The following is a 14,358-nucleotide window of genomic DNA, read 5'->3' on the forward strand; positions in this document are numbered from 1 at the left end:
CAACATCAAGAAAACAAAGATTCTCACCACTGGGCCAATTGGCAGCATCAGTATGGATGGTGAAGAGATTGAGATAGTTAACAGTTTTAGTTTGCTTGGCTCCACAGTCAACACTCTTGGTAACAGCAGCCAGTAAATCAAGAGACAAATTGCATTAGGAAAGTCAGCTGTGAGGAACCTCTCAAGAGTGCTGAAGAGCAATGACATCAGACTGGAGACTAAGGTGCACCTGATCTGCGTTATAGTCTTCTCAATTATGTGCTATGCATCAGAGAGCTGGACTGTGACTAGGGATGATAGAAAGAGAATTGATGTCTTTGAGCTGTGGTGCTGGAGAAGAGTGTTGCATATACCATGGACTGCTAAGAGAACAAACAGGTCTGTCCTGGAGAGGGTGAAGCTGGAATGTTCCTTGGAGTCAAGGATTCTGAAGCTTCATCTGACATACTTTGGGCATGTTGCAAGGAGGGACTGGTCCTTGGAGAGGGACAGCATGTTTAGCAGAGTGGAGGGGCGGTGCAGGAAAGGAAGACCTTCGATGAGATGGATAGATTCTGTGACTGGAGTGGTGGGAATGAGTGCATTTGAGATGGCTAGGTTGGCACAGGATAGAACGGCATTTAGAGCTCTTGTACATAGGGTTGCTATGAGTTGCAAACGACTTGATGGCATGTAACAACAACAACAACAACAGGAGAAGGTGGATGCTAGGCCACCAAAGAGTGTCTGTGCTGTGTTGCCTCAAGGCCAGCAGGGAGAAGACAGAACAATGTTTTGTTGTATAAATTAGACTACCCATGTACCCACCTTTTTCTCAGATGCTGGTTTTATTCTTCCTTCCCCAAAACCAAACTTAACACAAGCCATCTACCCAGGTGAAGCTTCATGAAACCTCTAGAAATGAAAATTAAGTGATCTTTTCTCTTTAAAATTCCAAGTCTGAAATGAACAGGTATAAAGAGATGGGGTTGAAATCTGGTAAGAAGAAAATAATGGTGGAATTTGTTTGCTAAAGCTAGCAAATAAGAAATGGTGCCTTTTTATCTGTCAAAGACATTGCTGGAAAAGGTAGAGGCTAGAGAACAAGACAAAATCAAGAACTAGATAAGGGAACTATACATAAAAAAGTTCACGTCACTTAAGAATTTCACCTGAGTCCAGAGCAAATTCTTGAAAGCAGGATATTAGGCTTTAGATTAACTACCAAATATCCCCTCAGGAAATATTCAGATCTTTTTTCAACACACTGACTTTACCTATGGGAAGAGGATAATCTATGATTATCCAGGAGAAACTTTCCAAGTAGCTTGAATTTTAGATTTTCATTACTCTAAGCTCCATCTCAGATACTTTGGGTACATGGCCAGGAGAGACCAGTCCTTGGAGAAGACATTATGCTTTTAAAGGTGGAGGCACAGTGCAGGAGAGGAAGACCCTGGATGAGATGGATTGACACAGTAACTGGGGTAAAATGGTAGGTGTGTCGGAGACAGGGAGATTGGCTCAAGATAGAGCAGGGTTTAGAGTTATTGTACATAAGGTCACTATGAGTTATAGGTGACTCAAATGGCACGTAACAACAACAATCCTTATTCTGCTTTTCTAGTTTTTCTATCTTAGATCTGTTTGAGTCTTGTTCTCCACTATTGTGATGGCTTTCTTTGATGTGTTAGTCACCTCTGGAACTAATATCAAACCTCAAACCATTAGACTGAGTTATAGAACTAGAACACTGTCCAAATGATACCTCTTTTTTTAATTTTATTTTTATTATTTGTGTGTGTGTGTGTGTGTGTACCATCAAATCAGTTTTGACTGGTATAGGAGGAGATTGCTCCTCCTTCTCCAGCAGAGTATCTGGAGGATTTGAACTGCACGCCTCTGGGATTGCTGTGCAGCTTCTTGCCTTTAGGCCACCAGAGCTCGCCCCAAATGATATCTTATATAGTAAAACCTGGGCATTTGGAAGAAGTCTATGGATTTTCATAGTAAATTAGAAAAATAGTTAAAAAATATAAACAAATCCTCTTCAGAATAAGAGTATTTAGAAAAGTTACCATTATTTCCCACAATATTTTTAAAAGATTCTCTGGAAGCTTTGGTTGGCCAATGATAAAGCCAACTTACCTCCATGCCTGGGTAAAGAGAGAGAATATCATCCTTTTTGCACACACAATCACAACTCAAATGGAACAAGATGGTGGTGGACAGCTAAGGGTATGGTTATAGTAGAAGACAGTCTTGAGAATTCTGATCCTTATGAACTTCCCTTGTACCCTCTTTGCCTTTTATTTCATAAGCTCCAGTGTGCTAAATATAATTCCTGATTTTCCATGTAGCCTCTACTCTTTATGGTTCTGGTTCCTGAACAATAAGCCTGAAAATTGCTAGGAAAAGTATCTGATTACTCTGGTAATTCCTGAAAAACCAACAAGTGTCTACAGAACATTTTCCATGTATTTTTGTACTGCATGCACTATCTGAGGAAGAGGAGAATGAATACTGACCAAATATAAGGCACAGTTTCTACCCTACAGAATTAAGAGAATGTTTTCCAGTGTGGAAAAAAATGTAAACCAATATACATAGGTAACATCAGACTATTACAAAAACAACACCGTGCACAGTAAGGAATAAAATTGATGTAGAAATTAAATAAAGACAAATTAAGGAGACCTAAGTGGTCTGCACTTAACTGCTAGCAATAGGTTAGCAGTTTAGATCAACTAGTGGTACTATCGAAGAAAAGCCTTGGTGGCCTGTTTCTATGGGGAATTGGGGGAAGAATAGGAAAAGAGTGGATAAAGAACACTGCATTGGAACAGATGAGGGGAAGAACTGTCTGAAAGGAATATATATATGATTAGGCGTTACATGTATGACAATAATCTAGAACAATAGGTGTACTTCAAAGTGAACAGGGAAGGAGGATGGAAGGGAGGAAAATGTGCAACAATGAATGAATTAAAAAAAATTATGGTCAAGAAAATCCAATGAAGCAGTGCTATTTTGAAACACGTGGGATCAACATGAGTTGGAATGGAACTGACAACAAGAACAACTTAGGAAGGAATTCAAGTAGGATGACTTAAGCTGGGCCTTAAATCATGACTTTGGATGTCAGAAAGAAAAGAATATTTGGAAGCTAAGATGAAAATATGACATTGCATTTATTCCATCTGAATTAAAAAACCATCTCAAGAGTAGACTGGAGGCATTAAAACTAATGGTCAAAGACGAGACAAGTTGTGGGGTGGCATTAAAGACATCATCTATGAAGAAAAGTAATTGTAAAAACAAAAAGTGGAAGAAAAACCCCAAAGAACAAACAAACCAATCCAAAAAATGGATGTCAAAAGAGACTCTGAAACTTTCACTACAATGTAGAGAAGCCAAAACAAAGGGAAGGAATATTAAGTAAGAGAGATGAATAGAAGATTTCACAGGGTAGCTTGAACAAACAGGACAGTATAATGAAATATGCCAAGAGCTGGAATTACAAAACCAAAAGGGAAGAATTTATCTTTTAGGAAAATTCTCCACATTTCTGAAGCTGAAAGATCAGAATAACAAATTCAATCCTCAAGTAGCAATACCAAAGAAGTCTATGGTCAAAATATTGAATGATGCAGCAAGCATCAAAATAAAATGAAAGAAATGCAGTCACTTTATCAAGAAGAATTGGCTAACACCAAACTATTTTGGGAAATAGTGTATGATTAAGAAATATGGTACTGAAGGAAGATGTAAAAACTGCTTAAGGGCACTGACAAAATAAAATCCCCCAAACTGATGAAATATCAATAGATGTGTTTGAGCAAACAGATGTAACCCTGGACAAGCTCACTAGTCTATAACAAGAAATTCGGAGGACAGCTACCTGGTAACTGACTAGAAGAGATCCATATTTGCTCCCATTCCAAAAGAGGTAATTTATTAAGAATGTGGAAATTAGTGAATAATATTATTAATATCATATGCAAGTAAAATCTTGCTGAAGATTATTAAAAAATGGCTGGAACAGGGGACTTCCAGAAATTCAAGCTGGGTTTAGAAGACATGGAACTAGGGATGATGTGGCTAATGCTAGATGGACCTTGGCTAAAAGCAGAGAATACTAGAAAGATACTTACTGTACTTTATTGACTATGCAAAGGCATTTGTGTAGGCCGTAATAAATGATCAGTAACAATGAGAAGAACTACAATCCCAGAAGCCTTAATTCTAATGTAAAACCTATACAGACATCAAGCAGCAGCTGGCTGAACAAAACAAGGGAATACTTCAAGGTGTACAGCTTAAAATAATAAGAATTCTGAGCAGAGGCAAATTTAAGGGAGACTTCCCCCCTCAACTGTATATGAGATGTCTTAGAATGAGAAGAGATTAATCAAGGAGTCTAGCTAGGAGACTACAGAGTAACTCAGCACAGAGAGGATAGTGGCAGAAAAAACAAGAAAGCACAACAGAGAAGACAGAAAAATGTGAGAATGCTGCTATCAGTGAATAACAAAGGAGATTAAGTTCAGTCTTATCTGAAAAATTTGAAATGACAAAAAATATACTTAACTAAAAATATTCAACAAGGGGCTATAGTATGTATATGTAAGATGCAGGTCTTCTGAGATATAAGAATTACTTGCTCAGGTAGGACGGCTGAACTCCTGAGCAATGAGACAAACAACCCAGAACAGAATGCAAAGAATAATAGAATCCTTGGGATGGTTCTATAACAACTTATCTCACCTTCTCTGAAGACTCAGCTTAAGACCTTTACCCATGTGGAATAATCTCTCTAATTTGGTAATCTTGCTTCAAATTTATGTCTTTCATAAATTTTCTCATTAATTCTGATAAGTACTTATAGTGCTTATATTATTTATAATTTACAAATTTTAAAGTCCCCATTTTTTTTAATGTGTATATACCCATTTTTTTCATGTATACATGCATGCCTTATGTTACCTACATATATACTTATATACTATCCACTTTTATTTAAGACTTTCATAAGGTTCATTATTGCCCATGTCCCGCACATATTTTCTTTTCCCAAGGTTATAAATCAATTAGGAAAGTCAAAGAGGAAGAAATTGAAAACTTTTACCAAATATTTCAGTCTAAAACTGACCAAACATGCAATCAAGATGAGTTAATGATAACTAGTGACTGGTATACAAAGTTAGAAACAGTGAAAAAGGAATAGTAGTTGGAAAACATGGGGCTGGTGATAGAAACGAGGCTGGAAACAGAATGACTGAATTTTGTATTTTCAGTGATTTTATTGAGTGCAAATTCCTTTTTAAAAAGACACAAATGATGACTTTACCCATGTATCTCACCTGATGGGTTGCATAGGAATCAGACTGACGACATTTGGGGAAGAAATTGTTGGAGAAGCTCAGTATCGGCAGTCAAAACCAGACCAGGGGTGGACTGTGGGACAGATATCAAACATTCATATGCAAGTTCTAATTATAGCCAAAGAAAATGAAAGTAAGTTCACAGAAACCAAGATATGATCTTGAACCAATTTCATCTGAATTTCAAGATCATCTTAGGAACAGGTTTGAGGCACTGAACAGCAATGATTAAAGACTGGATGAGTTGTGGGATGATATCAATGATATCAAGATATCATGAAGAGAGCAAAAAAGTCACTGCAAAAATAGAGAAACTACAACAAGATAAAGGTAAACAACCCAATCACAAAATGGGCACCAAAGAAGATATTCAGATGGCAAACAAACATATGATGAAATGTTCAAATCCCTAGCTCTAAGAGAGATGCAAATCAAAACAACTATGAGATATCATCTTACCCCAGTAAGAATAGCAAAATTCAACAAAGCAGCAAGCAACAAATGCTCGCAAGGTTGTGGAGAAACTGGAACCCTTATTCACTGTTGGTGGGAGTGTAAAATGGTGCAATCACTATGGAAAGTGGTGTGTCACTTTCTCAAAAAGTTGCAAATAGAGATACCATTTGACCCAGCAATTCCAATACTGAGAATATACCCTAAAGAGACCATAACCGACATCCAAGCAGATATATGCACACCCATGTTTATCGTGGCTTTGTTCACAATAGCAAGGATTTGGAAACAACCCAAGTGTCCATTAACAAACGAATGGATAGAGAAGCTGTGGTATGTTCACACAATGGAATACTATGCTGCATTGAAAAACAAGAAACTCATGCAATATTATTCAAAATGGTGACCCTGGAGGACATCATATCGAGTGAAATATCTCAGTCACAAAAAGACAAATATTACATAGTGCCACTGTTGTAGAATGGGACTAACATCAGGGTTAGGATAAGACTGAGAAAAACTGGATAAATTATGTATACTGCATTGAAACAGATGAGTGAGAGAACAGTTTAAAGTGATATATGATAGGGTATTATGGTTATCACAGGAGTCCAGAATTAAGGTTGCATAATGCAGTGTACTCGGTGTGGGGGGTGGGGTGGGGGGATTGTATACCAATGAAGGAATTTTTCTTTTATTCTTCAAAGAAAGGAGCGAACTGGGGGGACGGGGTGGGCAGGGAGAAAAGTGCAACAATGAATGAATGGAATTGAAAAATCTCTGTAAATGTTCATTAGAATAAATAAATTAAAAACAACAACAAACAAAACACACAGAGAATCACAGTAAGATAAAGGTAAACAACCCAATTGCAAAGTGGGCACCAAAGAAGATATTCAGATGTCAAAACAAACACAGGAAGAAATGTTCAAAATCCCGAGCTCTAAGAGAGATGGATATCAAAACAACTATGAGATATCATCTCACCCCCTAACAATAGCAAAATTCAACAAAGCAGCAAACAACAAATGCTGGCAAAGTTGTGGAGAAACTGGAACCCTTATTTACTGTTGGTGGGAGTGTAAAATGATGCAACCACTCTGGAAGGCAGTATGGCACTTTCTCAGTAAGTTGGAAATAGAAATACCACTTAATCCAGCAATTCCACAACTGGGAATATACTCTAAAGAAACCATAACTGCCACCCAAGCAGATATATGCACATTCATGTTTACTGATGCATTATTCACAATAGCAAAGGGATGGAAACAACCCAAGTGCCCATTAACAAATGAGTGAACAGAGAAGCTGTAGTATACTCACACAATGGAATACTATGCGACATTGAAAAACAAGGAACTCATGAAATAATATACAAAATGGGTGACCTGGAGGACATTATGCCTAGTGAAATATCTTAGTCACAAAAGGAAAAATACTGCACAATACCACTGTTACAAAACAGGACTGACATTGGGGTTGGGGGAGAAAACTAAGAAAAGAGAGGATAAACAATGTATACTGCATTGAAACAGAATAAGGAGAGAAGTGCTTAAAAGGAATATACTATTAGATATTATCTGCATGACAACAGTCCAGAATAAGAGCTACATAGTAAAGTGTACTGGGGCAGGGCGTGGGGGTGGGGTGGGGTGGTTGAGGGAGGGAAGGAATCGTACAACAATTAAAGAATTTTATTTTTTTAAAGAGAAAAGTGAACTGGGGGAGGGGTGGACAGGAAAGAAAATGTGCAACAATGAATGAATGGAAATGTTCTCTGTAAACTCTCACTAAAATCTCAAGGAAAAAAATAAAAACAGGAGAAAGAAAAAACTTAAATAGGTCAGAAGAGACTCTAAAAATTGCACTAGAACACTGAGAAGCCAATCAAAAGGTAAAAGCTAAAGTAAAAGAGCCGAAAAGATTTAAAAGTGCAGCTCGGGAGGACAAAGCAAAGTATTACAATAGAGTGTGCAAAAAGCTGGAATTGGAGGATAAAAGGGGAAGAACTTGCTCTTCATTTCTCAAGCTGAAAGAACTGAAAAGATCTGGAGTTACTATAGTGAAAGATGCTATGGGCAATATATTGAATGACCCAAAAAAGCATCAAAAGAAGATTAAGGGAATATATAGAACCAATGTACCAAAAAGAACTGACTGACACTGAAAAATTTCAGGAAGTACCATATGAACAGGAATGTTGTAGAAGCAGCATTGAAGTCACTGAAAAAATAAGGACCCAGAAATTTATGAGATACCAATTGACTTGCTTTAACAGATGCAGCCCTGGATATGCTCACCAGTCTATGCCAGGAAATTTGGAGGACAGAGTTCTTGCCAATGGATTGAAGAGGTCCATATTTGTTCCCATTCCCAAGAAAGGTGATCCAACTGAATGGGGAAACTATTGAATAATATCATTAGTATCACTGTAAGCAAAATAGTACTGAAGATTATTTAAAAACAGCTAGAAGAGTATATATAGATAGGCAACTGCCAGAAGGGCAAGCAGGATTTAGAAGAAGCTGTGGCACCAGGGATATCACTGCTGATGCCAGATGAATCCTGGGTGAGAGTAAAGAATACTAGAAGAATGTCTATTTGTGCTTTATTGACTATACAAAGACATTAGACTATGTGTATCATAACAAGTCATGGCTGACATTGAGACGAATGGGAGTCCTAGAGCACTTAAATTGTGATCATGCGAAACCTATACCTCGATGGATCCACTTCCGTAATAGCTTGCCTCCGGAAACCCTATGAACCTGGAGAGAGGATGAAAAAGGCACCCAAGCGTCGAGGACTCTTCTTCATAGGGTCGCTATGAGTCGCCTGTGACTCGACGGCACTTAACAACAATAACATCAACAGAAAGAAAAAGAGAGAGAGAGAGATCAGCTGGTTCAGTGATGAGAAAATGATGTGACCAAGACAAAGGTGGGTGACTTTTAATCCGCAGCCCTCAGGCCAGTCTTTCATTGTTTTTGTTCAGACATTCCTCTAGCTTGTATAGCCCTGGTGTACAAGTTTTCATCCCGCAGTCACTTGTGGTTGCTGTGAGGCTGAACACTGTGACACGGATGTGTCAAATGCGTTAATGGTTGGCTACCCAATGTGGACAGAGAGTGGGGTGGAGGAGCTTCCCGATTAAAACAAGTGTGGAAGGAGGAGTGGCATCCACTTCCATAATAGCTTGCCTCCGGAAACCCTATGAACCTGGAGAGAGGCTGAAAGGCATCCAAGCGTCAAGGACTCTCCTTCATAGGGTCGCTATGAGTCGCCTGCGACTCAACGGCACTTAACAACAACAACATACCTGGATGAGGAGGCTGTTCGTGAACAGAGTAGAGGGACACTGCATGGTTTAAAATTAAAAAGGGAGTGCATCATGGTTGTATTCTCTCTCCATACATATTCAATCTATATGCTGAGTAAATTATTAGAGAAGCTGGACTCTATGAAGAGGCATGTGGCATTGGGATCGGAGGGAGACTCATCAATAACCTGCGTTATGCAGATGACATAGCCTTGCTTGCTGAAAGTGAGGAGGACTTGAAGTACTTTTTGCAGAAGATCAAGGAATGCAGCCTTTGGTATGGAGTGCATCTCAATGTCAAGAAAACAAAGATTCTTACCACTGGACGGAGAAGTAACAGCATGATGGATGGAGAAGAGACTGAAACTGTAAACAGCTTCATCTTACTTGGATCCAAATTAACACCCTTGGTACCAGCAGTCAGGAAATCAGGTAACCCACTGCACAGGGAAAGTCTGCAGTAACAGACCTCTTCAAATTATTGAGAAGTAACAATGTGAGTTTGAGGAATGTGAGTCTGGTTCAGGCCATGGTCTTTCTGATCACTTGCTATGCATCTGAGAGAAGGACAATGAATAAATAAAGATGACAGAAGAATTGATGCCTTTGAGCTGTGGTGTTGGAGAAGAGCACTGAACATCCCATGGACAGCCAAAAAAAAAACCAAGTATGTCTTGGAGAGGGTGCAACCAGAGAACTCTTTGGAGGCAAGAATGATGAGGCTTCACTTCATATACTTTGGACATATTGCTAGGAGGGTTTATTCCTTGGAGAGGGACATGATGTTTGGAAGGGTGGAGGGTTGGTGAAGGAGAGAAAGATCCTCGACCAGGTGGACCGACATGGTGACTGTTACAATGGGCATGAGTGTGTCAGGAAGTGTGAAGATGGGACAGGATAGGGCCAGGTTCAGATCTGTCATCCATAGGGTCACTATGAGTCATACTAGACTCGCTGGTGCCTAACAACAACCACCATTTTCAAAACGCCTGGCACACAGTAGATATTCAAGAAATATTTGTTGAATAGAGAATAGGAAATCTAATGACAAGTCTCTTTGTTCACATATGGAGTAGGGAGGAAAGGTTTTCTCTCTTCCTTGTCTAGAGTAGCAATTTGATTAGCAACACTTAAAAGTAAAAAACTGTACTAGTAGCTAATGTAATAACCATCAACAAAACTCCTTATTAATTAAATATTGAGGCAAGCTTCTGGCTGAAAGTCTTTAGTTAAAGGGAATGCTCAAAGTGACCAGAGGAAAAAACTCATTTTGGTTTGTATATCTGTCTAGATGGAATTGCTGCAAAAGAACCACTGCATGGTTTTGAGAGCATCTGCTGAGAGTACTCCCCTGAGAGCTGCACTTGTAAGCAAGACAGTATCTAAAAACAAGTAGTGAGATGTTCTAGGTCACTCAAATTAACTTAGAACACTCCCAATGACTAAATGTTTTGAGCTTCAGGAATGTGCCCTCAACTGTGTCTGGGTCCAGGAAGAATATGGAATTTATGAACTAACAATCTACTTGTTCAAGAAAACTGTCAGTGGAAGAGAAGGAGCCAGGCTTGGTTGGCTTTCTTGCTGTCTTTTGTTTACCCATTCACTATAGTAGGGAGACATATCAGAAGCTCTTTTGTCTGTAATCTTCCAATGTCTTAATTAAAAGGTAGTAAGAAAGGAATAGGAAAAAACCCAAAACCTCAACATATCTACTCTTCAAAACCGTAGAACTAAGTACTGTTATTAGAAACAGAGAGTAGAGGGCACTAATGAAACTTGAGAGCTTTTCTGACTCCTGATTAAATGCAGATCACATAAGGGCTCTTAATGGGAGAAGGGGAGTATAGCTCTCAGTACATCTGGTCCCTGGTATTAATCTTAACTGTCTGGTGATATCAAGGCACGTGGCTTTTGGGGCAGCAAATAAATACCTGCAATGATGACTGAGTCAGTTCGGGCTGGGCCAAATTTCAATGTCATCTCATGCTTGTGTTTATGAACTGCCAGGTGGTCCTCGTTTGTAAATCTCTGAAATGAAACAGAAATGGAGATGGGAGGGGGGAAGAAAAGAAAATAAGCAATATCCTTTATAAATGTTTTCCCAAACATTCTGCAGTAAGGTTAGTTCCTGGAAAGAAAGACAGGAGAGGAAAAATGAATATAAACTGGAAGTGAGGAAAGAAAGAGAAGATGATGAAAAGAAAATGGGGGGAGAGAAAAGATGTGCTGAAAAGCACAGACAGCAAAGGGAAAGACTATAGCACCAACTGCTCTGTAATATCAAGTCCAAACGAGCGAAGTGGACAGATTGTTGGTGAAGTGGGGTCCAAGCAGGAGGCTCCAAATTAAGGCAAACTCGTAGCAAACAAGGGGAAAATAATTTTTAATAATAATAATAAAGAGAGAAGGGTAAAGGCTGGATACTCATTGGTCATCACAAAATAGGAAATTCCGAATGAAGCGCTCCACGGTGGGGCTGAACTGGACTATTTTATGAGGGGGCTAGCAGAGAGATAAATTATGCAGGATTAGCAGAACCATTTACCTTCCTGGCCCCCACAGTGCTGCAGCAGGCGCCTGCGCGGCTATTTGGCTGAGGGTTTTAATGAGTCAGGAAGGAGCTGTAGAGGACTGAGGCCCAATGGCCAGCAGTAACAGCACACACCAGCCCCATCCGCCAAATGCCATCTCCCCTCATCAGGCAGCCCGCCTGGACTCCATCAGCCATAAAGAGATTAGTACAATGCTACTGGCTGTATAATGGTAGACTAAAAATGCAAAAAGGGTATTTTCTACCCACGGTGGGGGGGGGGGAGCTTGTTGGGGGGGTGAGGGAAAGAAAAGGAAAAGGATTTTTTATAGCTGCTTCGGTGAAAGGATAATAAAAAGGTGAGATTAGGTCTAAAGAAGGTAAGATTACTGTATAATAATTTATGCTCCTGCCCCTTTAAAAGGAAGAGGTAAAGGGAACAGACACACAGTAGCAATTCAAAAGAATATATTATCTTCATAATTCCATTCAAGAACGGCTGGCCACATTCCTTCATTGAAACATGCCTGCAACATACTAACAGCTTGGATACTGCAGTATTCCATAGCTCCTTCACCAGTAAGCCTCCTAAACATAGTTCATTTGTCTGTTTCTAAAAATAGTGACTGGTTAGATTCCTCTTTTTACTTCCTTAGATACATATTTCCCCACTAAGCATTACACCTTTAGCCCTTTCTTCTTCCACAACACTTTCTGATAGCAATCAAACAGACATGAATTGGCCTTACCCCAGTTCTTAGCTAGTCTTAAAAGCAAAGCAGAAATGTCTAGTCTACGAAAATGTCTTCATTTTACCTAGAAGCTGTAAAATTCATTTTTACTGAATTTGCTGAGCACAGTAGTAAGGAAATTATGCTTAAGAGCCCAAATCCTTCTTACTGAAGTGTAGAGAGAAATTTCAATTAAAAGTATGAACAGCTAAGTAGTAAAGCAGTCAAAAGATTGCTACAATCAGAATTTTCATGATGGACCACCAGGAGAACAAACAGGTATGTCCTGGAGATGGTGAAACCAAGCTTCTCCTTGGAAGCAAGAATTTTGAAGCTCTGTTTCATCTGCTTTGGGCATGTGACCAGGAAGGCCAGTCCTTGGAGAAGATCATAATGCTTGGAAGGGTGAAGGGACAGTGCAAGAGAGGAAACCCCAGATGAGATGGATTTACACAGCAAATGGGGTACTGGGGGTAGGCGTGTCAGAGACAGTGAGACTGGCTCAGGACAGGGCAGCATTCAGAGCTTTTGAATATAGGATCACTATGAGTTGCAGGTGACTAGATGGCACAGAACAACAACTGGTTAAACAAGGAACTAACCTTTTCCATCACTTGATTTGTCCCTTAAGGAAAAAGGGGTAGAGGTGAGAAGAAAGAACATAGTACCCAGTACTATAAAAGAAATGCCTCAGGTGGGTGGCTTTAACAAAGAGAAATGTTTTTCTCACAATTTAAGAAGCTGGAAGTCTGAATTCAGAGTGCTGGCACTAGGGCAAGGCTTTCCCTCTCTGCTGGCTCTGGAAAAAGTTATTGTCTTTTTTGAGTTTGTTCTCCTGGGGGAGGTGATTTTCATATGGTTTGGCATCTTACTCTCCCATCTCATTTAATCTATTTTATATTTCAAAAGATAGAGACTTAAGAAGAGCCTACACTAATCCAGTTTTACAGCCATAAATTCAAAACAAAATCCACTGTTGTCCAATTGATTCGTCTCATGGCAACTCTCTATGGGTTTCTAAGGCTATAAATATTAATGAGCAGACTGCTTCATCTTTTTCTTAAGGAGTCTATGGTGAGACTGAACCACTGACCTTCTGGTTAACAGCCCAACATATTACCCACAACACCACCACCTTAAGCATAGGCATCTCTTGTTCTCATTGCTGCCATGTTGCTGTATGCCACTGAGCTGGAACTGACTCATAGCAGGTTTTCAGAAGCAGTAAACCGCATGAGAGGAAACAGCCCATCCTTTAAAGCACCTGATGGATTTGAGCCTCATGCCTTTGGGATTAACAGTGCAACTTCTTGCCATTAGGCCACCAGAGCTCCCTCCAGGTGTCATTCAAAATAAACAGCTGACCCATCAGTGGGTTTTCAGGGGTTGTAAATTACCCAAGAGGAAACTGTTCATCGTGTTCTTTCTCTCGAGTAGCTGGCAGATTCAAACTGCCTGCTTTGGGGTTGGTAGTGCAACTCCTTAACCACTAGACCACCAGAGCTCCCTAATTATAGGCACAGAAGTGAGGATTTACATCACATCCTTGACACAAGTTAATCCACGTAACATTCCACTCTCTGGCCCCCAAAATACATGTTCTGGTGATATGCAAACCACATTCATCCTATAACACCATCCCAAAGTCTTAAAATACTTTTAAGTCTGAAATCTTGTCTTCTAAATCATCTGAATAAAAAATGGGTGAGACGTTAGGCATATTCTATCCTGGGGTGAAGCTTCTCTTTATCTGTAAACCTATGAAATTTAGAAAACAAGGTATCCTGCTTCCAAAGTACAATTTGCACAATGTACAACAGGTACAAGGTAAATATTTTCATTATAAACAGAAGAAAATGGTAGGGAAGGGGAGATAATGGGCGTTCATCTAAGTCCAAAATCCAGTAGAACAATTTACATTAACTCTTGAAAGAATTCTTCGTTCTTTGGGGCTGTCTGATC

General features: G+C 39.5%; 1 protein-coding gene across 1 annotated transcript in view; it reads right to left on the reverse strand.

Annotated features, from left to right (window-relative positions):
- ATF7 (activating transcription factor 7) overlaps positions 1-14,358 on the reverse strand; it is a 159,957-nt gene that overhangs the window by 33,597 nt on the left and 112,002 nt on the right. Inside the window, exon 3 of the mRNA XM_006883907.1 lies at positions 11,067-11,163. Within this exon, the coding sequence (XP_006883969.1) occupies positions 11,067-11,163 (97 nt within the window). The remainder of the gene's footprint in view (positions 1-11,066; positions 11,164-14,358) is intronic.

This window comes from Elephantulus edwardii, unplaced genomic scaffold (genome assembly GCF_000299155.1).
Source record: "Elephantulus edwardii isolate Elephantulus edwardi_28Jun2011 unplaced genomic scaffold, EleEdw1.0 scaffold00030, whole genome shotgun sequence".
NCBI lineage: Eukaryota > Metazoa > Chordata > Mammalia > Macroscelidea > Macroscelididae > Elephantulus > Elephantulus edwardii.